Source organism: Vipera berus (genome assembly GCF_964194415.1).
Source record: "Vipera berus genome assembly, chromosome: 2".
Taxonomy (NCBI): Eukaryota; Metazoa; Chordata; class Lepidosauria; order Squamata; family Viperidae; genus Vipera; species Vipera berus.
This window is the reverse complement of record NC_138203.1, coordinates 221,621,635-221,647,617: the sequence shown is the minus strand read 5'-3', so window position 1 is coordinate 221,647,617 and position 25,983 is coordinate 221,621,635. Positions and strand designations below refer to the sequence as shown.

Genomic DNA, 25,983 nt, shown 5'->3' with positions numbered 1-25,983 from the left:
TTCCTTTGAACCAACGAGAGGGAAGAGGTAGAAGGCTTTCTCGGCAATATACCAGCCAATGGGGAAGGCCGGAAGGGGTTTTGTCCAATGGGAAAGCGCCGGAGGTTGGCTCAGGGAGCCACGTGTAGGAAGTATTCGCCGGAGTAGCTGAAGTAGCATGGCGGCCCCCGGTTCGAAAAAAAGACAGCAAAGGCAGCGCGGCGCTTCTGCTTCGGCCGCGGCGGCTGGGCGCAAGAGACGAAAGGTCGGTGCAGGGAAATGGGAGGGAAGGCAGCCAAGGCGAACGAATGAAAGGGAGCGAAGCGGTCACGGAAGAGAAGGAAAGTAGTGAAAGCAACAAGAGTTGTAGCAGGGTTTCAGGAGAAGAAAATACTAATTCTGCTTCTAAAGAATGAATGTCAGACAGTGTAGTGCAGGGGTCTTCAAACTCGGCCCTTTTATGACTCATGGACTTCAGCTCCCAGAATTCCTCAGCCAGGTACGCTGGCTGAGGAATTCTGGGAGCTGAAGTCCATGAGTCATAAAAGGGCCGAGTTTGAAGACCCCTGGTGTAGTGCATGTTTGTTGATTTGGAAAAAAAAAGGCTAGGATGAAAATAGGGTTGAATTAGGAAGTAATTTGGACAAATTTGAAGTTGAGTTGGTTGCTGTGTGCGATGAGCGGTGAAAATAAATGATGCATAAAAATATGTAGCATGATTAGCAAAGGCATCAACTTCTGCTACCTATGATCAATGCTTTGCTAATGAGGATTGTATTAATTAGAATGGACACATTTGAGCCTGTTTGTTCCTGCTTGTCCAGCTTTTCAATAACTGAGTGAAGGCATTATTTAATCAGATTTATTTAATTAGGTTTGATCTAAAATAAGTTTTTTACTTCCCAGGTTCCTGCTGGCGAAGAAAGAGCTTGGCAGAAAGCTGGCTCCAAGTTGAATGAAGAGATCTCTAGTGATTCTGAACCAGATGTGTAAGAATATGCCAAACTGCCTTGGTATTTTTTTTCCTCTAATTAGGAAGATCATGTCATAAATATTAAGAATTTTCAAAGGAATTTCCTACGGAGATCATTGCATGAAGCTGATAATGAGAGAAACGCTCTATGTGACCTCATGATAATATAACAAGTGGTGGATTCCTGAAGTATAGTTCTTTGTGGCATCTAATGACTCCAAAAGTCTGTACTTTAGGGATCCCATTGAATAAGGTATCACAAATTTGCATTAGGGATTGGGACAAAATACTGAAGTATTTTCTTTGAGGGAATTGGACAGTAATTGATGGATAATTGTTGATGGATAATTGTTGAGGTGATATAAAGTATTTCTGTGTAAATTGTTTCTTTTCCATCTGTAGCCCAGAAAATAAAAATGAAGCAGCAGAAGAAATTGAAGAGACGCCGCAAGAGAAGAAACTGAGATTAGCGAAACTATATTTGGAGCAGCTTCGCCAACAAGGTGAGGAGAAGCTAGATTTGATTTAATTGGATTGTTAAACAATCAGATTAAAATTCTTGGTATATGAAATGAAACCAGTCTATCTATGTACCTATTTATCTGTTAAATTTATATAGCCTATCATGACTTTGGGCAGCTTATAAAGTTAAAACAATAAAAAAATTCAACAAAAATAACTCCAAAAACAATATCATTAAAAACAGTAAGATTATTAAAATGTAATTGGCAGGAGATCATTATTTATTTTCTTAAATGTGCAACCTATTAGCAAGTTCTCCACAAATGTCACCAGATCCCCAGGCCAGGTGGCAAAGCCATATCTTCAAAAGGCCAGATTGATCATGGCTAATCTTACCTCTGAGGAGAGGATGTTCAAAAAGATGGGCACTTCAGCAGAAAAGACTCTCCTCCTGGCCCCATCACATGACTTTGGACCCACCATATGATGGGATGGATAGGTATGATTGGGTTGGGGTGGTCCCTCAAATACCCCAGCCCCATGCCTTGTAGGACTTTGTAAGCCCCCATCTGCACCTTGACACAAACTGGTAGCTAATGCAGTTTCTGGAGCAGAAGTGTAACTTGCACTGCTGTAGATGTGTGCATAGCTGCTGATGCCTCTGCATTTTATACCGTTGAAGCTTCCAGATGCTGTTCAAGGGCACATCCTTATAGACTGCATTAAAGGTAAATGATTTAAATGAAAGAATAGAAGGAGAACTCATCAAGTTTGCAAATGACACTAAGCTGGCAAGGATAGCCAAGATAATAGGCTCAAGATCCAGATTTTGTTGGATAGGGCCTAGTGATCAAGTTGCTCAAGATCCAGATGGATCTTGAGAGACTTGATCACTGGGCCCTATCCAACAAAATGAAATTCAGTGTAGAGAACGTTTGTGGGAATTGGGTATAGCAAGTCTAGTGAAAAGAAGGACTAGTGGGTGACATATCAGTGTTCCAATATTTGAGGGGCTGCCACAAAGAATAGGAGGTCAACCTATTTTCCAAGGCACCAGAAGGCAAGACAAGAAATGATGGGAACTAATTAAGGGGAGAATCAACCTAGAACTAAGGAGAAATTTCCTAACACTGAGGACAATTAACCAGTGGAACAGCTTGCCTTGGGAAGTTGAGGGTGCTCCATCACTGGAGGTCTATAAGAAGAGACTGGATAGCAACTTGTCTGAAATGCTACAGGGTCTCCTGCTTGAGCAGGGGGTTGTACTAGAAGAGCTCCAAGATTCTGTCCAAGTCTGTTATTAGGGCATGAGCATTGGGCCTCCTGGTCCAGAAATAGGTACAATCGGCACACAACATGAAATTGCACAAAAGCCAACCTATCTATGATTGCCACTTGCTCATTTGAGCAGGAGTTGTGCGTACAAAAGGACTTCCAGATGGTACACTGAGTTTGCCTGGGACGGTGTCACCCATCCAGAATTAAAGATGGTAAATTCCCAGATCCTTGTAGTCCCAAGACCTGAAACCACTCAGTTTTGCCAGGGTTAAATTAAGTCTGTTTTTCCCCTATGTATAATTAATAGTACATTAATTATATTAGCTACTTAGCCTGTTACGAACTTTTATTTGCTTATTTAACTTTTCAACTATTTGAAAAGTTCAGTCTCAGCAAAGATGGCTGGGAATTTATCTTGAGAAGTGTGGAGATTTTAAAAAAAATCTATTCCTTTGTGTAAAGAAGGCGTATAGTTTCCTTAAATTTATGAACTGGGAAATTTAATACGTGTTTTTTAAACCAATTTCTCAACTGTTTTAGAAGATGATTTAACTTACTAGAGATACCAAAATATTTTTTTGTGAAAAACCCTCATCCTACTGGGTAACTATTGGTTCTGGTCGTTCATTTTACTGATGGATCTTCAGGATTTGAAATTTATTTCATATTAGATTTTTTGGTTAAGTAAACAAAGCTTTGTCTGATTTTTCCCTCTGGCAGAAGAAGAAAAGGCTGAACAAGAGGCTTTTGAGAAAGATCTGGTTGCTGGCCGATTAAAGGAAGATGTGGTGAGTAGGACATGAGGTAGTAGACTGGGAAGAAATTGGTGCCTCTACCCAGTGCTTTTTTTGTAAAAAAAAAAAAGTGCCGGAACTCACACACGTCATACAACATGCCTTGCTTACCCTATAAGGTTTAACTTTGTAATTGAAAAAAAACCCCTTCAATTTTTAGTGTATCTAAAAGACTAGGATTTTGTTCAAGGTAAGCTAATACTATTAATGTTACCATGCACTGTGTGGCTTTAAATTACAAGAAGGCATTTTATTAATCTTTTGGGACATTTACCACTGGCATTCTCATTTAGTTTAATGAGTGGAAATGTCAGCTTTCTATGTGGAATGAAATTGGCCCAATAAAACAAAATTTGGTTGCTTGTAAAAAATTGAATTATTTTTAAGAAGTTGTCAAAACAAAGTGGAAAAATTTACATTTGGAGTTTAAGATGGATATTGACTTGAAACGAAGTTGAAACTTTCTCAGTAAACAGATTACTTTTAATTTACCTTTAAGTTAAACCCAGTTTAATAAATAGAGCTGATTAAATCTCATACTGTAGGTCTACCTTTACATCTGACCAATACATAATTAATATATATTATTAATAATCTCCAAATCACAACATTGGCTTTATTCTTATTCTTCTGCTCTGCAGTTTGAATATAAAGTATAAAAGACTAAAAAGAGATTTTCGTAGACATCCCAGCCTTTGAACTACCCAAGGAACCGAAACAGCAAAGTTTCGCTGTTGGGCAAGCTTCCACGCTAGCCGCCTTTCTTTCCTCTCACTTCGCCTCTTTTTAACCTCACCTTCTGTAAGGGAAGGCAAAAGGCTCACTCACCCTCTCATGAAAGATGGCCTCCATGTTTATGTGTCTCCACCATCGGCTTCCACATCACATGGTCTGACCTAGCCAATCAAGCTCTGACTGTGCTGCTCTGGCACTTCATGGCTCCTCCTAGAGGAGGCAGAGAGCACCAGAAAATTCAGGCTGAAAAAAGCTGAGTAATTTTGGTGAAGTGACTTTTTCATGGGCTTTTCCCATCTAATCCTTGGAAACCATTTCCTGCCTTGCTTCCTTTCAGTCATAAGCCAATAAAGTAGTAATGAGTCTGATACTCTCAGTGTCAGTTTGGTAGAAGTAGGAGTTGAAGTTCTTAAACGCAAGTATCTCAGAAATCGCCATTTAGTCGCTGAATCTTTTGTCAAAACTGAAAGGAGATTGCGACCACCCTTGCAAGTCCATATAGAAGAATTTAAGGTCATTTTAAAAAAAGGAAATTAACCCAATTTAATATTTAGCTATAGGTGGGTATAAGAATGTGATCTGTATACTGTTTCCTAATTTGTGTATTTTGTGAAGTAGGAAGCAAGAGTCAATCTAATTCTATTTTATTTGTCCCCCATAGCTTGAACAGAAAGGAAAATTGCAGCGACAAATTGCCAGCAGTGTAAGTAGAATCTTTTTTCTCCCCCCACAATTGTGCAGACTTTCAAAGCACCTATTACTCTTCCTCGAACTATAGGCCTTTTATTATTTCAGATTGTTGCAGGATTTTGCTGGTTTTTATATGTTCTTGCCCTACGGACAAAATTATTATATTTAAAACATTCTTATGCCTAGCTCCAGGCAGCTAACATTTAATTAAAAGCCACAAACAAAAGCAACCCCCCTAATATTGTGTCTGAGGCCATTCATATGCTTATGTAGTAATTATTTTTTAAAGATGAGCTCATTTAATTCCCTGGGAGAATCACTGAGTCTTCAGTGCCATGGCAAATCTTCAGTGCCTGCCACGTCTTGAATGCCTGGCAAGGTAAAAGCCCTGATCTAGATCTTGAAGGTTATTCCATTGCACAAAACAGGGGCCACCATAGGGGAGCACAGATTGTAAGCCGCCCTGAGTCTTCGGAGAAGGGCGGGATATAAATGGGATTAAAAAATAATAATAATAATAATACAAGTGACAAAGATGCTCACCCTGTTGGATCTGGTGGGGCAGAGTGAAATAACAAAAGAGAGGTTCTACAGATAATCTGGCTATCTGCCATGAAGGCCTTTAGGTGATAATCAACATCTTGAATTGCCTCCATAATTTCCTGGAATGGAATGGAATAGAATATTATAGAATTATAGAATTAATTATAGAATTATAGACTGTGTGAATCATACTAGGATACTGAGTAAAACAATATAAATTGTAAGATACAAGTAGCAAAGCAATGTCCTATACATCTTGTTGAGGGAAGAAGTTGAAACAGTTTATGTCCAGGATGTGAGGGGTCTATAGATATTTTCACAGCCTTCTTTCTGCCTTGTACATGGAAGGCAGGCTGGTAGTGATTGTTTTTCTGCAGTTCTATCTATTGAAGTCTGTGTCTGACTTGTTTGGTTGCAGTGCCAAACCAGACAGTTATAGAAGTCCAAATGACAGACTCAATAATTCCTTGTAGAACTGTATCAGCAGCTCTCAAAACAGCGGCATGTTGTGTCCAAAATAGTGTGCCCAAAACTACCAGCATATTTTGGATCAATTGCAATTTCTGAGTAATTTTCTTTTCTGTTTTTTAAAAGTTTTATTACTTTTTAAGAATTACAATCCTTAGAGCTTAATAAACAACATGTTGTCTGGGTTCACATATTTAACATTAACTTCTTCAATATAAATCTATTTAGTACTGTACAATCTAGTATTTTTTTCCCTGATCCTCCTTTCTTCCTCATATTTGTTCCATTTTCCCTCATTACACAATTACAATTCTTGGTACTATGGTACTATTGATGTATACAAAGTAGGTATAAACATCTTCATCATATTTTACTAATATTGTACAAATAAGAATATCAGTTCATAAATCAATATCCTGTTTTTCATGCTCTTAATTTCCCATCAATATTTAAAGTAGATTTTTAAATTAGATAATCTTTATTGTCATTTTTTCCTGTGGGCACAATGGTACACATTAAAAATGAAATTTAGTTGCTTGCTCTCAAGTGTACACAAACATAACACACATTTAAAACATACTGTATACAACATGTATAGACCTACAGCCATACATATAAGTAACATATAAATATTAATCACTGTCCATCTTGGAAGAAAGAAGCTTTAGAATTCGCAAGGGTAATACTGTATGGAACAAAGCTGTGACTGAATCTGGATGTTCTGCTTTGGATACCATAGAGCCTCCAACCAGAAGGTAACAAGGAAAACAGGTTGTGAAGAGGATGTGTAGTGTCCCATACAATCTTGTGGACCCTGCTCAAGCATCACTTATGTGCTATGTCCTAGATGGAAGGGAGGGAACTACCAATGATCTTTTCAGCCATTCTCACCACTCTGAACTGCCTTCCTGTCTGAAGTAGTATCTTATCAGTTATGATTTTCTCAATATTAATTCCATTTATATAGCTAAAAATTTTATTCTCTTATTTTCATATTTCATATTTTTCATATTTCCCATATAAAAATGCTATTTTAATTCTAAATCATATCTTTCATTATAAAAGTCTAATTATATCTAAGAGTCATCTGTTCTTTTAGTCATATTCAAACAAGTATTTAAACATATGATGCCCCCTTTAACAGGTCAAATCTTCTATTTTGTTAAATCTAACTCTCTCTTTCTTTGCCAAGTAGCTTTTTAAGCCAAGACAATTAAATCACCCAGGAATTTTCTTTCTATTTTTATGAAAGTTGCTTGACATGAGAAAGACAATTTAGGTAAGGTATTTTAGGGGGAAAGTTCCACCAATTTATGTTCCTTAAGCAATTCCCACCTTGCTTCTTCCTCAATTTCTCCCCTCATCTTTTGTCTCCCAAATTGTAACATTTCCCCTGACAGCTCTATGTTCTATTCTCCAAAATCATCTTCCTTGTCATCAGGTACATCTTACAGGGTAAAGGGTCTTTTGCATTTTCATTGTTATGGGTAGGTCTTGCAGTATTTTATTTGTGTATGGTAGTTTATATTTCCCTTCTTTCATCTCTTCTGTCTCTAGGTCCATTTCCTCTGCTTCATCTTCTGATCTCTGGCTTATTTGTTAATACTTTACAGTAGCTGTCTGCAAACTTTCTAGTTGTAGATTTAATTTGGAGATTTGCTCATTTATATTATCTAAATTATTTTTAGTCTCATTATGGTTTCTTTTTATGTCCTCTTTGTATGCAACAATTGTTTGGTAAATTAGTTGTAGTGTAGAGTATATTTCCTTCTGAAAGGTGTTAGTTTTTTCTTCAGGCATCGTTCCTGGAGATCCTCTTAATATCACCAGTCTCAGTAAGAGTAGAACAAAGTTTCCCCTACTTTCTGGTCTTTATATGTAGCCTTTATAATCCAATAGATTCCAGAATACAGGCCCAGTCCCAAAAGCAATATTTTATAGTGATCCTTTGTTTCAGGCATCCAAAAACTGTCAGGCAAGGTTATAATCCACAATGTTCAAAGTGTTCAACCTCCCTGAAAACAGCTCAAAAGTGTCTCCCAGCCAGACATAATCAAAGGTAAAAATTTTCTTTCTCTCCCACTAGCTGTTGAGATTAAAAGTCCAAGCTAAGTAGGTGTTTATAGTCCAAAAAGGTCAGGATGATAAATATACCAAAATATTTTAGTTTATTGCCAGCTGTCACCAAACAGCCAGGAAGCTAGTTATAGTGCTGTATTAAAATCCACCGCTAGATGTCATTCAAAATCCATTTCCACTCTTCAGACAAAGGATTGATTTCTGATATTTAACCTCAACTGTTTTGTTTTTCCAATGAGAAAATCTTAACAATTATCTCAGTTCTCAAATTTCAAAGCTATAGCTTTATGTTACTTCCACTTCAATATTGTGTATTTCTGTCCCACATAGAAATTAAAACGCTGCTTCTGTTCACATTCAGTGGTTTTTAGCTTCTTGTGATCCTTTCCCAGGAAATTCAGTTGTAAAATAGTAAAGAAGGGATCAATTTTCTCACCCATTTCCAAACATGCTGTTTACGATGTGTTAATTGGTGCTTTTCTTTGGTTGTCAGCAGCTAATGGCTGGCTATAGAAATATAGCCAGTCTTTCCCCTGCCAGTTTGGAGGGCTTTTCTCGGATCGAATGGAAAGACCACCATCTCTCTGTGATCGACAAGACACCCCTCCTTCACCTCTTTTGGGTGACTTTAGGCCCTTTTTAGCCCCCCCCCCCCAGCAGAGCAACGCCTTCCTGCGTCTGTCTCGCTGCAACGCAAAACTGGAAGTCCAATTTCTGAGTAACTTTCAAAGGCATACTGTTGATATCTAATCCTGTGCTGGTGGATAGGCTTACCTAGTAGCTTTATGCATACATTAAATATGAATGGACAGAAAATCCTGAGGAAAACTGAAAAACAGAATGGACCTCTTTCCCTCACTAATACAAACTGGAATCTCCTCTAGAATGAAAACCACTGCAGTATTATGCCCCCATTCTCACTCCTACCCTGAGCTAGTCCGGAAGGATATAATGATTTATAATAGAAAAGGCCACAGAGAGATAAAGAAGCAGCAGATCGGATGTACCTTTACCATCCTGATCCCATCAGAGATCATCCTCAAATGCGATCAATACCATTCTCACAAGCCAAAAAGGAAAAATAAAGCATAGACAAAAAATGTTCATTAGCATTGTAAGCAGCAATGGTTTCGTGAAGACAGGCCACTACCTTGTTCAGTGCAGGAGGTACCACTTTCCTGAAACAGGGATGAATTCTGCCTTGACACATGACATATTTTCTCCCAGAAGACTTTCAGAAGGCCAAGAGAAACATGAATCTAATATACAAGTGGTCCTAGAGACTTAGACATGTTGGCTAAATTCTCTCTGTTCTTCTCCAGCAGCACTCCAGGCATCCCTTCTACCATTTTATCTTCCAGAGGCCTCTGAAAAATGAGAGGGCTCCCAGGGACTCATAAACAGAGAGAGGCTGCCAAAAGCGGTCTAATTCAAGACTGACGTGCTTAAGGCCTTAGTTGAACTGTGCACCAATGCTTTAGAAGTAACCCCTAGCTCCATCAGAAAGCTGACAGGATCTGTTAGCCATCTGGGGTAGACCAATTAAATAGACTACTTCTGTGGTGAAGCACAGTTGTTGAAAACTAGGCAATCAAATTCCAGTTAACACTGTGTCATAAACCTCAGTGGTATCTCAGCACTGCTATTTTTTTTACTTGTAACTTTGGTTTGGAATGCTGATGTAATTGGTATTCTCTGAATAGTTGCTGCCTCCAGACATATCTGACATCAAGATACTACGAGGTCACCAGTTGCCCATCACCTGCCTGGTGATTTCACCAGATGACAAATATATTTTCTCTGCATCCAAAGACTGTTCGATCATCAAATGTAAGTTTTATTTTCTGCAAAAGAAGATAAACTACAAGAAAGAAGAGGCATGAAAAAAGTATTCTAAACTTAATACCTTTATATTTTTATAAACCTATAAACATGACTTTCTTCTATAAAGATTGGAGATTCAAAGGATCAAATTTACATTGCCTGGACTGAATAAATCAGTATTGGAGTAATGGAGAACCAACTCCAAATGCTGATGGGCCAAGTATTGGAATCAGTATATATTTTTATGGGTGCATTATTCCTAACATGCTTCTTTCCATTGATGTATTATCATGCTATTTTGATATTTTTGACTTATTCTTGTAATCAATCTTCCAATTTTAATTACTGTATAGAAATGTGTGATTGTAGCAAACATTTAATAATCGCCAGGGAGAGAGGTAGTAGAAAGCTGCATTCTAACCTGGCATAAATAAACACTCTATAGAATAAAACATTAACTTTCAAGCAGAGGACAGAGGGATGTGTCATTTCCCTAGTAATAATAATGGAAGTAATAATTGGGGGGAGGGGTGGGGGGAGGTGTGGCTGAGATAGGCTTTACAGCTACCCTTTAGAAATTTAAGTTTGTCTCTAAAGGTCCCGGTCTTCTGGAAATGCCTGAAAATTGAATTATCTCTCTGGATGTAGATTGCAGAGCAGTGCATCAAGCCAGCGTGTTTATGAGATATCGACGTTAGGCTGGCCTGTATGAAAAAATTAGCTTGGCCTTCACTTGGATCACTTTTGTAAATTTTAATTCTTTAGTAGATCTTGGTGTGGTGAGCAGCAAAGTTCAGCAAAAGTTACTGGGAATATGGAATTGGCAGAAATAATTATTCATAAATTAATTTGGGTCTGGAGAGTGAGCAGGATCTGACTAATATCATACTTAACATATCTGAGTCCTTTTCCGTACTTTAGTATATTTGCGGTTCAAGTGAATGAAGTGCAGTTCCTGAGTCACTTATTCATGTCTTTGAGACAATTGACACATGGTGGAAGATAAATTTTTCTCAAATTATGGATTTTACTAAAATAATTTTTGATTTTCTAGCTTACTTTAAAGTGTCAAAAAAGAATTCTAACATTTGAAACCTGACTTGAGCATCTTTATGCTGCAGGGGATGTTGAGAGTGGAAAGAAGCTCCATGTGATACATGGAGGAAAAAAGGGGGCAGAGGGCAGTCACGTTGGACATACTGCACACATCATTTCAATGGCTGTCTCGTCGGATGGCAAATTCCTGGTAAGAAGAATCTTCTGCTATGCCGAGAAAGAGAAATCAATTCCACACAATTCTAGCAGTGTTGGCAGAAAGTTTTGAAGTTTGTTTTCTCCTCTGTGGTGGTGATGGTGGTCTTTTAGTACAGTAGAGAGATTCTTCTTCGTAGTTCTTTAAACTGTGTTCAGTAGATCCTCCTATATCAACTAACTGTTGATATGGGTTATACCAGGGGTATGACTCAGGAATTTGGGAATTGAAGTCCATGAGTCATAAAAGAGCCGAGGTTGTCTACCCCTGGGTTATACATTCAGCCTGTACAGTGCTGTAGAACCTGTGTATCTTGAGGAAATTTCCCTGAATCTAATCAATGGTTATAATAGGCACCTCTATTCATATAGACAGACAATCTCCCATTTTGATTCAGGCAGTTCTGTTGTTCATTTCAGCTGGACTCCTTTTCTCAACACCAAAACCAAACCAAAAGGCAGTTAAAGAATGAGATGTTTGAGTCATGCTAGTGTAAGGAAAATATTAAGGCATTAAAATAAGTTTGTCCTGAAGGCTGTAACAGCTGAGTTTCTGTAACAATAGACCCATTATTACTAAACAGAGTGTGTGTGTAATGTGATAGAAGAGGAGAGAATTAAGCAGGGTCTTTTTGTGTTGTTTCTAGGCCACAGGTGACAGGAACAAACTCATCATGATCTGGGAAGCTGCAACCTGCAAACACCTCTATAAGTTCACAGGCCATCGTGATACCGTATCGGTAAGAGACCACAACCACTAGAGGTTGTAGAAACAACTTGCACTCCTCAATCTTCAATCTTCCATCAGCCAAAATAATTTGAATCGTTTTGCTGCATAGATTTTTTAACTAATATGTTTTTTGTAAATTGTATCATACAAAAGCAAAATAAAAATATTTTTTTAAAATATGGGGAATCGATGCAAAAATTTGCATCCCTCTCCTCTTCACCTTCCCCCTCATACAAACATGAAAACCTTTGCTTAAAGTACAATGAGTACGGTAACAAAAATATTTCTTTTCTTGTTTCAATAAACAAGTTATTCCACCTGTACTTTGTATGGGTTGTTCACTCTCTAATAGAGAAATCCACATTTCCCTCTGGGACAATTAGATTGGATGAGGTAGAAAAATCCAAGATTGATTCTGCCTGCCTTTGTGCCCATCTCATCCCATGTCTTCCTCTCTTTGTGCTTTTTCCCTTTCAGGGCCTTTCTTTCCGCAAGGGAACGCACCAGTTGTACAGCGCCTCCCATGACCGCTCAGTCAAAGTGTGGAACGTGGCAGAGAATGCATATGTTGAAACCTTGTAAGGAACATTTTTTGGCATATATGCAGAATTAGTGATATGGACATAGCATGTTTCTGATCTGTACAAACTACGTTCTATGAAGATCAGAGATGACAGGCAGAATGAAAGTATCATTAATACATTGATATGGCAATTCCTTTTTACAGAGGAACTCTTTATCAACTCGCTTTCCCCCCCAACATGGTAGTAGCATTACTCCAGACTAGACTTCCCCGAATTGAGGCCTTCCAGATTTCAGGAGCTGTAGCCCAGCGTTTCTCAATTTTAACAACTTTTAGGATACATGGATTTCAACTCCCAGAATTCTGCTAGCCAGTGTGCTGGCTAAACGAATCGTTGGAGTTGAAGTCCACACAATTTAATGTTGCTGAAAAACATTGCTCTAAACAATGTGGGGATTTTTGGCTGGGAATTCAAGGAGTTGCTGTCCCATTGGAACTTGAGGTGATCACCTTGGAGAAAGATGCCCAAGTTCATCTTGACAGGATGAACTATAGGTCCTCATTGGTATGAAGCAATGATAAATGAGGGAGCTTATATGAACTTGTTACAAAGCTTTTTAAAAAAACAAACTCCATTCCCCTTTTATTCACGTGGCCATTCAGAGGGCCAGGATTTGGCGAATATGTTAGCACCTAGACAGTAACTTGCAATATACCCAACTGAAATACTGGATTCTCGGGACTTCCGGTTTGCCAAGCCAGCCGACATGGACGTCTGGAGGACGGCTCTCGTCTTCCACATCCAGTTTTCGCATTGCTGGGGGTCCTAAAAGGGCCGTAGAGTCGCCTTGGAGGGGCGACCAGATAGAAGGGGCTTTTGCAGAAATGCGGGGGAGCCGCACCCCCCCCCCGTTAGTGCCTGCATTCCCTTTGTACCGGCGGACGAAAGACTGGCCAGTTACTAGGCTGCAGACAGCCGAAGTCAAACTTACCATCAGGCAACATTAAAGCAGCGTGGAAGAGACGGGGGTAAGATTCCTCTCTTATACCTTAATCATCTTTTCACCTAAATAAGCTAAGTACCTTCCCCCCTGTGGAGAGGGAGAGGGGAATTCAACCCTCCCTTCAAATAACTGGTGAGTAAGCTCAGGGGTGTTTTTTAAAAAAACGTTGAAAAAAGAAACTGACTAAAAGAAAAGAACTTTCAAAGTACTTGGGGAACACCCAGTGGCTAAACCTAAAATTGCAATCTGACTTTCTCTTTAAAAAAAAATCAAGAAAATATTTAAGAAAAACAAGATAAGATTAACCTTGAACACCAGATATGAAACTTCAACATGGAAGAGTTTCAAAAACAAATTATGCTATGTGGGAAATGTCTTACCAAACTTATCAGTTCCTTTCTACAGCTGGCGATGAAATAAGAGCTTTTGGAAAAGAATTACCGTATATACTTGAGTATAAGCCGACTCGAGTATAAGCCGAGACCCCCAATTTCACCCCCAAAAACTGGAAAAAGTTATTGACTCGAGTATAAGCCGATCCGCCGTTCTGCAAGCCTCTGCCGCCAGCAGAGGCTCGATCCGCCATTTTGCAAGCCTGAATACACAGGAATACCCTGTGTGGCCGCGGCTCTCGGGGAAGCCCTGGCTGTCCGCTTCCTCGCTCCACGCTGCCATTCGGGGCCCGCGCGTTACCCGGGCAAATCGCGGCGCCCAGCAGGCGAGGAAACACGCCCGCTCCAGTCGCCCCCCCTTCCCTCAGGAGACGCGAAGCAAGTGACCGCCCGGAGCTTACCGAGGACTTGCGCGCGGCCGAGGCTTCGGTGCTTCCAGGATCGGGCGCACCTCCCCAAACCTCCCCAAACGTCGGCAGGTCTCCGTTCCTCCTGCCGACCTTTGGGGAGGTTTGGGCGCCTCCCCAAACCTCCCCAAACCTCGGCAGGTCTCCGTTCCTCCTGCCGACCTTTGGGGAGGTTTGGGCGCCTCCCCAAACCTCCCCAAACCTCGGCAGGTCTCCGTTCCTCCTGCCGACCTTTGGGGAGGTTTGGGCGCCTCCCCAAACCTCCCCAAACCTCGGCAGGTCTCCGTTCCTCCTGCCGACCTTTGGGGAGGTTTGGGCGCCTCCCCAAACCTCCCCAAACCTCGGCAGGTCTCCGTTCCTCCTGCCGACCTTTGGGGAGGTTTGGGCGCCTCCCCAAACCTCCCCAAACCTCGGCAGGTCTCCGTTCCTCCTGCCGACCTTTGGGGAGGTTTGGGCGCCTCCCCAAACCTCCCCAAACCTCTGCAGGTCTCCGTTCCTCCGCGCAGACCTGCCGACCTTTGGGGAGGTTTGGGCGCCTCCCCAAACCTCCCCAAACCTCGGCAGGTCTCCGTTCCTCCTGCCGACCTTTGGGGAGGTTTGGGCGCCTCCCCAAACCTCGGCAGGTCTCCGTTCCTCCTGCCGACCTTTGGGGAGGTTTGGGCGCCTCCCCAAACCTCGGCAGGTGTCCGTTCCTCCGCGCAGACCTGCTGACCTTTGGGGAGGTTTGGGCGCCTCCCCAAACCTCGGCAGGTCTCCGTTCCTCCTGCCGACCTTTGGGGAGGTTTGGGCGCCTCCCCAAACCTCGGCAGGTCTCCGTTCCTCCTGCCGACCTTTGGGGAGGTTTGGGCGCCTCCCCAAACCTCCCCAAACCTCGGCAGGTCTCCGTTCCTCCTGCCGACCTTTGGGGAGGTTTGGGCGCCTCCCCAAACCTCCCCAAACCTCGGCAGGTCTCCGTTCCTCCTGCCGACCTTTGGGGAGGTTTGGGCGCCTCCCCAAACCTCGGCAGGTCTCCGTTCCTCCTGCCGACCTTTGGGGAGGTTTGGGCGCCTCCCCAAACCTCCCCAAACGTCGGCAGGTCTCCGTTCCTCCTGCCGACCTTTGGGGAGGTTTGGGCGCCTCCCCAAACCTCCCCAAACCTCGGCAGGTCTCCGTTCCTCCTGCCGACCTTTGGGGAGGTTTGGGCGCCTCCCCAAACCTCCCCAAACCTCTGCAGGTCTCCGTTCCTCCGCGCAGACCTGCCGACCTTTGGGGAGGTTTGGGCGCCTCCCCAAACCTCCCCAAACCTCGGCAGGTCTCCGTTCCTCCTGCCGACCTTTGGGGAGGTTTGGGCGCCTCCCCAAACCTCGGCAGGTCTCCGTTCCTCCTGCCGACCTTTGGGGAGGTTTGGGCGCCTCCCCACACCTCGGCAGGTCTCCGTTCCTCCGCGCAGACCTGCCGACCTTTGGGGAGGTTTGGGCGCCTCCCCAAACCTCGGCAGGTCTCCGTTCCTCCTGCCGACCTTTGGGGAGGTTTGGGCGCCTCCCCAAACCTCGGCAGGTCTCCGTTCCTCCTGCCGACCTTTGGGGAGGTTTGGGCGCCTCCCCAAACCTCCCCAAACCTCGGCAGGTCTCCGTTCCTCCGCGCAGACCTGCCGACCTTTGGGGAGGTTTGGGCGCCTCCCCAAACCTCCCCAAACCTCGGCAGGTCTCCGTTCTTCCTGCCGACCTTTGGGGAGGTTTGGGCGCCTCCCCAAACCTCGGCAGGTCTCCGTTCCTCCGCGCAGACCTGCCGACCTTTGGGGAGGTTTGGGCGCCTCCCCAAACCTCCCCAAACCTCGGCAGGTCTCCGTTCTTCCTGCCGACCTTTGGGGAGGTTTGGGCGCCTCCCCAAACCTCGGCAGGTCTCCGTTCCTCCTGCCGACCTTTGGGGAGGTTTGGGCGCCTCCCCAAACCTCGGCAGGTCTCCGTTCCTCCTGCCGACCTTTGGGGAGGTTTGGGCGCCTCCCCACACCTCGGCAGGTCTCCGTTCCTCCGCGCAGACCTGCCGACCTTTGGGGAGGTTTGGGCGCCTCCCCAAACCTCGGCAGGTCTCCGTTCCTCCTGCCGACCTTTGGGGAGGTTTGGGCGCCTCCCCAAACCTCGGCAGGTCTCCGTTCCTCCTGCCGACCTTTGGGGAGGTTTGGGCGCCTCCCCAAACCTCCCCAAACCTCGGCAGGTCTCCGTTCCTCCGCGCAGACCTGCCGACCTTTGGGGAGGTTTGGGCGCCTCCCCAAACCTCCCCAAACCTCGGCAGGTCTCCGTTCTTCCTGCCGACCTTTGGGGAGGTTTGGGCGCCTCCCCAAACCTCGGCAGGTCTCCGTTCCTCCGCGCAGACCTGCCGACCTTTGGGGAGGTTTGGGCGCCTCCCCAAACCTCCCCAAACCTCGGCAGGTCTCCGTTCTTCCTGCCGACCTTTGGGGAGGTTTGGGCGCCTCCCCAAACCTCGGCAGGTCTCCGTTCCTCCGCGCAGACCTGCCGACCTTTGGGGAGGTTTGGGCGCCTCCCCAAACGTCCCCAAACCTCGGCAGGTCTCCGTTCCTGTTTGGGGAGGTTTGGGCGCCCAAACCTCCCCAAACAGGAACGGAGACCTGCCGAGGTTTGGGGAGGTTTGGGGAGGCGCCCAAACCTCCCCAAACGTCGGCAGGTCTGCGCGGAGGAACGGAGACCTGCCGAGGTTTGGGGAGGTTTGGGGAGGCGCCCAAACCTCCCCAAACGTCGGCAGGTCTGCGCGGAGGAACGGAGACCTGCCGAGGTTTGGGGAGGTTTGGGGAGGCGCCCAAACCTCCCCAAACAGGAACGGAGACCTGCCGAGGTTTGGGGACGTTTGGGGAGGCGCCCAAACCTCCCCAAAGGTCGGCAGGTCTGCGCGGAGGAACGGAGACCTGCCGAGGTTTGGGGAGGTTTGGGGAGGCGCCCAAACCTCCCCAAACAGGAACGGAGACCTGCCGAGGTTTGGGGAGGTTTGGGGAGGCGCCCAAACCTCCCCAAACGTCGGCAGGTCTGCGCGGAGGAACGGAGACCTGCCGAGGTTTGGGGAGGTTTGGGGAGGCGCGCAAACCTCCCCAAACAGGAACGGAGACCTGCCGAGGTTTGGGGAGGTTTGGGGAGGCGCCCAAACCTCCCCAAACGTCGGCAGGTCTGCGCGGAGGAACGGAGACCTGCCGAGGTTTGGGGAGGCGCCCAAACCTCCCCAAAGGTCGGCAGGAGGAACGGAGACCTGCCGAGGTTTGGGGAGGTTTGGGGAGGCGCCCAAACCTCCCCAAAGGTCGGCAGGAGGAACGGAGACCTGCCGAGGTTTGGGGAGGTTTGGGGAGGCGCCCAAACCTCCCCAAAGGTCGGCAGGAGGAACGGAGACCTGCCGAGGTTTGGGGAGGTTTGGGGAGGCGCCCAAACCTCCCCAAACGTCGGCAGGTCTGCGCGGAGGAACGGAGACCTGCCGAGGTTTGGGGAGGCGCCCAAACCTCCCCAAACGTCGGCAAGTCTCCGTTCCTCCGCGCCCTGCCTGCCTGCTTCTTTCCGCTGCGGAAAGAAGCAGGCAGGCAAGGCGCGGAGCTCCGGAGACCTGCCGACGTTCGGGGAGGTTTGGGGAGGTGCGCGCGCACCTCCCCAAACCTCCCCAAACTTCGGCAGGTCTCGGACGGCGGTGGCTTGGGAGAGGTGCGGGCGATCCCGGAAGCACCAAAGCCTCGGCCGCGCACAAGTCCTCGGTAAGTTTTTTTGTTGACTGGAGTATAAGCCGAAGTGGAATTTTTCAGCCCAAAAAGTGGGCTGAAAAATTCGGCTTATACTCAAGTATATACGGTAGCATCTTGAAGAAACAAACTCAAACTGTGACTACAACTAATATTTTATCGGGAAAGAACTTAACAGAAGATATTGAACAATCAAATACATTGGCAGAAGAATTAAATATTCAACAAATACAGACTTTTGAAGATCATAATGGGAAACAGATGGAAAAAATTTATTCAGTCCAGGACAATTATATCAAGAGGTGAAAATAATGAGAAGATTTGGTGCTGTTAACAGACTCCTCAATTCTTCAGAAATGGAGACTGGAGGGCTACTTCAATATGATATAACAAGAATGCTTTGATGACCCTGAGGCAAAGAAGCGAAAAATGACATGGCAAAGGAAGAAAGCAAGAATAAGATTGAAGAAATATGGACATTCTTAAGAGGCCTGAAATAGATAATACCAAAATAGACAAGATTGTACTTGGATTATGAGGGATTGTTTTGATGAGTAGATAAAAATGCTGATTAATTAAAAAAAACAGGTATGAATACTAACATTGAAATATTGAGCTTTTTAAATGACATAGATTAAGATGTATATATATGTTAATGATAGAATGTAACTAATATACTTGGATGTAGTGACATGAAAGGATGTATTAAATGTTGAAACGGAAGAAATTTTGGTTAATTTTTAATATGTGGAAACTATAAAGGAGAAATAAGAATATTATATTGTCCTCCTCTTTCTCCTCCTTGCAACTGGTATCCTAATGACTACCATTTTAATATTGTACTACTAACATTGATATGGAAATGGGATAAATAAGTGTATTTACATTACTAGGTGTTGGAGAAAATTGTGTAAAGGGAAAGGAGGTTATTTAGCAATATGAAGATGAGAAATTTTAAAACGTTTAATTTTAATATCAATGTAAAATTAAAGCTGGAAAAATATATAAGGTGTTTGATGTTTTAAAGATGGAATGTTAAAATATAAAATAAACTAAAGTATTGACAAATATAAGAAAACTATTAAATGTCTGATGGATAGCAATGAGAAGTATGTTAATTTAGATAAGAGATAACTTGTATTAAAGGAAACAAGAGAGAGGAAGTATTGGTTACAACAGTTTGGAGATTTGTAATAATATGTATTTGTCTGAAATGGAATTATTGTAACCCAGACACCACGTTGCTTTTTAAAGATACTATTGTAATATTGGAAAACTAATAAAAAAAGAATAAAAAATATGAAATACTGGATTCTCAAACATAGACAGGCCATAATTGAATCCTCATCCTCTTTTCTCCCAAGGTTTGGTCATCAAGATGTGATCACGGGCCTGGATAGTCTGAGCCGGGAGTGCTGTGTCACATCAGGAGGGAGAGATGGCACTGTCAGAATCTGGAAAATCCCTGAGGAATCCCAACTTGTATTTTATGGACATCAGTAAGTGTGAGAATCCCTGTCTCTTTAGGCTTCTTTTACAAAGTGTCTTGTTTCTGAAAGGGAAATCTATATGCAGCATATAACAGAGGAATAATAAGTGACCACATTGTGTTGACTCTATTATTATCAAATCTAAATGCATTGATGAATGACTCTTTGAAATTAGGCTGTGCTCAGCTGTAGTTCTCATTCACTTTATCAAATTATCTTTAGGTCTTTTAAAGGACTTCTTGCATTCTTTTTAATCCTCTCCTGGAACTGGGTGAATCTATACTTTATTATACTTTGCCGTTATCTTGTATCTCTATCCAATTAATTCGAGAAGATTGAGGGAATTTTAAGAATGATGTGAGATCTGATATGAAGTGAGATGAAGCGAAGTACTAGAACTAGAAGAGAAAATGGCATAGTCAGGAAAGCATTTTTTTGAGTTGAACTTTTCCCAACAAACAGAACCACAGTTTCTCCAATTCATGTGATTTTTCACCTGTTATGCGAATGTGAATCACTTTTAGTATGGCGAAAGATAATCTTTATATTTCTCGGCACACACAAAAAAGTATCTCATGAAATAGGGACAGGCCACCTTTTTGCCAGTGAGAAATTCACTTTTTAAAACTTTTCCAGGGCTGTGTATGTTTCAAAAATGAGAATTTAGAAGTGTGACTCTTTTAAAGAGTGCTGAAGAATCTCTTCTGAATCATTTTTAAACTATGCACAGTCATGCCCAATATTTGGGGCTTGTTTATTGGTTGGTTTTTGCTAAAGGTTAGGAGTATAAGGTTTTGCAATATAGTTGTGGAGGGCTCTGGAGGACACAGAACAAGTTACTGGATGCTGGCAGATATCCTGGTTGAAGATGATTTTTCTAGGCTGAATGGATGGTACTTGAATGCCTGATCTCTGTAATAGGAAGATCTCTATCAAGGGAATGCTTGAAATATCTTGCATTTTTCACCTTTTTACAACACCATTAAAAAGTTGGGTGTCTTTCATTATAAAAAATGCCCTGAAGTGTGCAGTATAAATTGATTACTAGTAACATGGATTATTTGCATTGCTGATTAATTTGCATTGCTGATTAATTAATTAAAAAGTACATTTTTCTTTTTCCCATTAGGGGTTCAATTGACTGCATCCAGCTCATCAATGAAGAGCACATCGTATCTGGTGCAGATGATGGGTGAGTATACTTTGAAACTGTAACTCGGTGAAAGTAAAATCAACTGATCCCCACGTGATATTGTAATGATTGTGATTTTGTTTCTAAGGTCAGTTGCCCTCTGGGGTCTCTCCAAAAAGAAACCGCTAACAGTAGTGAAGCAAGCCCACGGTTGTCATGGCACACCGGGCCTGGAACAGCCATTTTGGATATCTTCGGTGGCTGCTTTGCTGAACAGTGACCTCGTAGCTACAGGTGCCATGAGATATTTGTCTTCCTTTTTCTGTTGCCTTTGGGGCTAGGAAACTACATGATGCTCTTTTTCCTGATATTAGTAAAAAAAACAGTGCAGCATTTCAACTTAAAATCCTTTATACAGTTCTAGGCAAAATCATATGTATAAGTACTTTGAAGTGTATCCTGTTATTTATGGTGGAACTTACTTCTAAGTAGACATGTACATGATTGTCCTGTCACCATATTTCTTAAAATAATCTGATTCATAGCAATTAATCGACATTCCAAGATACTTGTAAATAATATTCAGAGATGTTCATTGCTCTAACTTTGCTGTTTCAGGTTTTCTGGTGTCAGGATGTGTCTCTGGTTAGAGGCATTCTGATATCCCAAATCTTTGCTTTGAATTCTATTAGTTTCGGAGTTCTGATAGCAATAGACTTATATAATACTCCATAGTACTTTACGGCACTCCCTGTGCAGTTTACAGTGTTAGAGAATTACCCCCAACAATCTGGGTCCTTGTTTTACCGACCTCAGAAGGATGGAAGGTTGAGTCCACTTTGAGTCTGTCAGGATCAAACTCCATGCTATAGGCAGAGTTTGCTTGCAGTACTGCACTCTGCACCACCAGGGCTCTGATGTCTTGGTCTTGATGTCAGAGGATAATAATGATTTTAGATAAATGCTTGGATTTATAAACTTGGATCAGTAGGTTATTCCTATTAAACATATGACGGAAGCACAGACTGAGAACTAGATAGTCTTGCACTTCTCACAGCCATGGGAATAGCCACAAGATTGCCTCCAAAATTTACTGCTGACTTAAAATTCTTAAACTGTCAGAAAGAGAAAATGATTAAATGCACGGGAGGTAATAAAATTAAATAAATAAATGCATTAAAAATACGGGTTTGGCCTGGGTCATACTCACTTCGTAGAAGTGTGGTCCATGGCTAGAGTGATGATCTGAAATGAAATCTTGGTGGTGTAGATTAGCTTTGTGTTCCTAGTACAAATAAATAGCATGTAATTCTATTATGGCTAAAAGGCACCAGACTACTTACTTTTTAGCTAGAATAATAGGTAGCTGCTGTACTTTTTAGAATTACATGCTGTTTATTTGTATATGGTATACTGTATGTACTAAAGTTTCTCATGTTTATTTTAATGTTCATCAGGGTAAGAAAATAATGGCAATAGTTATAATAATAATTTAGGAAGGATAAAAGTTAGATTGAGGTTTATCCATTAATCTCTAGTTCTAGGTTCTTCAAGAGCACCCCTTGAAAAAATTAGGGAAACCTCACTGAACTAGAGTTTTTAAAGCCTTCAGACTGAACATGGACATTTTAAAAACATATGTTCTGCTTTTGGCAGGTTCCCACAGTGCCAGTGTGAAGTTGTGGAAGTGTGGAGAAGGATTTCGGAAGTTGGAGCGCCTCTTTGAGATTCCTTTGGTGAGGAAGCTGCTTTGAGCAGTGGGCTTAACTTCCAATTTAAACTTTTCCAGTTTGAGATTCATATTAAACTAATTTAAGAAACAGGTGGAGCAAAAGGAAATAATACTGTGGAATTGTTGCAGGTGTAGTGAACCTGGGCACTCCATGCAGGCCTTACCTTGACAGCTTTAGTTACACTTTTCTCTCAGCCTGTTCTCCTTCTGTCACAGGTTTAACTGTTCCAGGGATCTTCCTCATCCTCAAGATTACACAGTGTAGATGAAATGTTTGGAACGTTACAGGAATCTACTTTAATGATTAGTTTTGTATATATATCTGATTTCTTCCTCAGTACCTCATGGAAGCTAATCCATAGTGCAGCATAGCCCAACAGTTAGACCCCAAAGCTTCCTTTTGGGCAGTCAAGAACACCTAACCTGATACATGAAATAGGTGTCTGCAAATCACCTGAAGCCCTTTAGTGACTGTTGCCTATAAGTGCCATCGGTTGATTGGCAGGTTGTTGCAACAAGTGTGGTCTTGATCTAGGAAAGAGCTTCCCAGCATCTGGAGAATGGGATGGAGCAGGAGGGCTTCATTACTGTAACCAAATGAAAAGTTCATTCATCCTTATCTCCTATTTCATATGGACCCCTTTTTCAAATTTCCAACAACTCAGAACTGGGATCCATATAGTTATGGTTGCAAAGTGAAAATCTCTTTCTGCTGTTATCCAAATAGAGGTCGAAGACTTAAAGAATAACATTTAACCAGTTTCCCAAGAAGGAAAAACAATTACCAGATTTTTAAAAAATTGTTTCTTTTTCAGATTGGTTTTATTAATGGCTTGAAATTTGCCAATTCTGGAAACTTCCTAGTTGCTGGAGTCGGGCAGGAACACAGGTATGTAAACATGGATTCTATTCAAATTGGCAAATAGCCTACACATATTCTCTTCCAGATTTAAAGCTGAATGTACTGTGTTAAAAAGTATCCTAATCTGTTACCCCAAGCTTTCCTGAGAACGTGGGCACGGGATCGAGATTTGGGGTCGCCTAAAAAATCTTTTAGTAGAAATTATTTCTGGAAGTGCCATTGGCAGGTGATAATGTAGGAAATGTTGATAAACTCCCAAATAGGGATTTAAGTATTCACCTTAACAGGGAGACCGTTGGACAGGGCAGAGAGACCACATCCTTTGCTTAAGTACTCTGACTTAGCTAATCATAAGAGTAGCTCTCCCATGCATTAATACCAAATTGTAGGCAAAGCTGGGTTTTTTGTTGCAAGGATCAAAACAAAACTGAGCTTTCATTCAGACTAGAAAACAGTAAGAGGTGTGAAATTGACTGCCTTTTCCAGATTTTTGGGTTGAGATATAAAACCCTGCTGTGAAACCACATGAAAGAAAGAACTGTCCTTTTTATTAATACTTTTAAGTTCAGCCTTGTCAGTGTCTTATGGTTTGTCCTATTATAATTTTTTTTAATTTTTTTTCTGAAATGTGTACATTTTACAGAATAACTACTGGCATATATGAATGGTGAAATGTTTCCTTCAGCCCTTTTGTAGACTTCCTATTCAAGGGGGGCAGCTGTTTCATAAGCAGATACTTTATTTTTTTCTGGGTTGTGTTTCAGGTTGGGTCGTTGGTGGAGGATTAAAGAGGCCAGGAATAGTATTTGCATTATCCCACTCAAGAAGACCACAGCAGGCAATTCACAGAAATCGTCTGAAGGCTCCTAATCCTTTCTTTCTGCAAATCATGCTCACATTTCATGAATTATCCTATATATTAAAGCTATCTTTTGTGTTTCTCACAGAACTTAGAGGCCATTTTGATTTTTTTATCTTTATTTCACTGTATTGTTATTCACTGTATCCATATCAATCACCCTAGTCTCTTAATGTTCTTCTGGAAACTGAAACAATTTACATTTTGCTTTAAACCATAAAATGGCTTCCTTGTTCTTGGATTAGCATTTTGTGTTAGCTCAACCATTCTCTACAGCATCAGACTTATTCAGTCCCTGAGTCAGGTAAGACATCTATTTCAAGCTCTGTAATCTTTGGCAATTCAAATCATCTCTGGCAGTCGTGATCTCTGTTTTCTCCATTTGGGAATTAACAATACAATTATATGCATTTTATTGGAAGAAAAAATATGTCCACTAGGACTTCAAGTTTTCTTCAGCAGGCATTTATAGGATTATAGCCCTGAAGTAAGAAAAATGTGTTTGATGACTGCCATGAATGATTAAAAAGGAGAACACAAGGGGGAGGGGGCAGAGGACACACTAACGTTTTTGGCACCTTCAACAATGTTTACAGTGAAAAAATGTACTTGGGTCTACATGTATATGAAATTACTTTTTCCAGCATCAGAACCAGTCTTTTTTTGCTTGTTTTATTTAAATCATTTATATAGCTCTCTTATCTTATATCGAACTCAGAGCAGCTCCCCAATCCACAATTAAAACAATATCATTCATACAATAATACATATATCTATTAAACCATAAACATTAAAAACCTGGCACCAAAGTCCTGTGGAACACCCTTCCCCTTGGTGTTCGGCAGGCCTCTAGGAAAGCGCTTAAAACCTGGCTTAAGCCGATATCTAGGTCAGTGGCCTATCTTACCCAAAGTGCTGATGTAGGGTGAAGCGGACAAGAGGATTTAACAATGGTCTGCATGTGGAAGGTTAAATTTGGTGCCAGGCTTTTAATGTTTTTTGTAATGTTTTATTAATTTTCTAATTTTACATTTAAGTATTTAAAAAGCAACGTGGCTGGGTTAATCGAAAATTCAATAACATACAAAAATCTTTAGTACAAATCTCAAGCTACTACATCAAATATTTCCTCTCTTTTTCCCTTAATATCTACTGTCCCATATTTGAACTAATACAGTTCTTATTATATCAATTAAGTAAAAATAGCATTGTTACATTTATCAATAAAGTTTTAGCTTATACATACCCTCGTTACTTTAACATTCAGTCTTTATAAACAATCCAATGTCCTGTTGTTAGTTTTTCCCAATGTTTCCCATCAATATTTAAACTTAACATTTGATATTTATAATTTCCAAGTTTTAGGTAACCAAAGTTTTCTTTATCACAATTCATAACAAAGTCTAATATTCAAGATACACATCTGATTGAGTATATTCTATTTCCCACGATCTTCCATCATCTAGTTAATAATACAGTATAACATGCTTATTTTCAACTAATTTCCAAATGTCTTAAATTTAATGACCAAAATTTCTCCTATTTCAACATCAACTATTTCCTCTTTTTTCCTTAATATCTACTGTCTCATATTTAAGCTAATACAGTTCTTATTATATCAACTAAGTAAAAACATGTTTATTACATTTATCAATAATTTTTTAGCTTATACATATCTTACTTTTACATTCAATCTTTATAGACAATCAATTTACTATTTGTTTTCCCCATTTTTTAATTTCCCATCAATATTCAAATTTAACTTTTAATATTTATACTTCCAAGTTTTAAAAAGTTTTCTTTATCTCAATTCATAACAAAATCTAGTATTCAAAATGCTAGATTTGAGTGTATTGTGTATTTGAGTATATTCTATTTTAATTAGTAATATAAAATCCTCTAATAAATCAAAACCCCAATTTTCTTCAGCCTTATTCTGGCTTTCTTCCTTTGGCAGCTCGCCTTCCATGTCACTGCTTTTAAGTCATCAAATAGATCTTGGTATTCTGGGCTTCAAGCCAAGTCTTTAGACAATAACAAGTAATATCAAACCTGGCCACAAGATGT

At 41.6% G+C, this 25,983-nt stretch overlaps 1 protein-coding gene across 2 annotated transcripts; it reads left to right on the top strand.

The window, feature by feature from the left end:
- The first annotated feature begins 47 nt into the window (after positions 1-47).
- RRP9 (ribosomal RNA processing 9, U3 small nucleolar RNA binding protein) lies at positions 48-24,006 on the top strand. 2 transcript variants are annotated; one of them, XR_014025491.1, is made up of 15 exons: positions 48-244; positions 886-968; positions 1,355-1,455; positions 3,413-3,480; positions 4,883-4,924; positions 9,705-9,831; positions 10,947-11,071; positions 11,724-11,816; positions 12,284-12,384; positions 19,206-19,340; positions 20,461-20,523; positions 20,617-20,757; positions 22,120-22,199; positions 23,011-23,084; positions 23,822-23,868. XR_014025491.1 is itself a non-coding variant. In XM_081320452.1 (15 exons), the coding sequence occupies exons 1-15, from the start codon at positions 158-160 to the stop codon at positions 23,925-23,927; spliced, it is 1,431 nt and encodes a 476-aa protein (XP_081176578.1). In that variant the 5' UTR covers positions 48-157; the 3' UTR covers positions 23,928-24,006. The 2 variants fall into 2 exon arrangements, 1 of the variants encoding a protein (XP_081176578.1); XM_081320452.1 differs by having other exon boundaries at positions 20,612-20,757; positions 23,822-24,006.
- Positions 24,007-25,983: the final 1,977 nt, after the last annotated feature.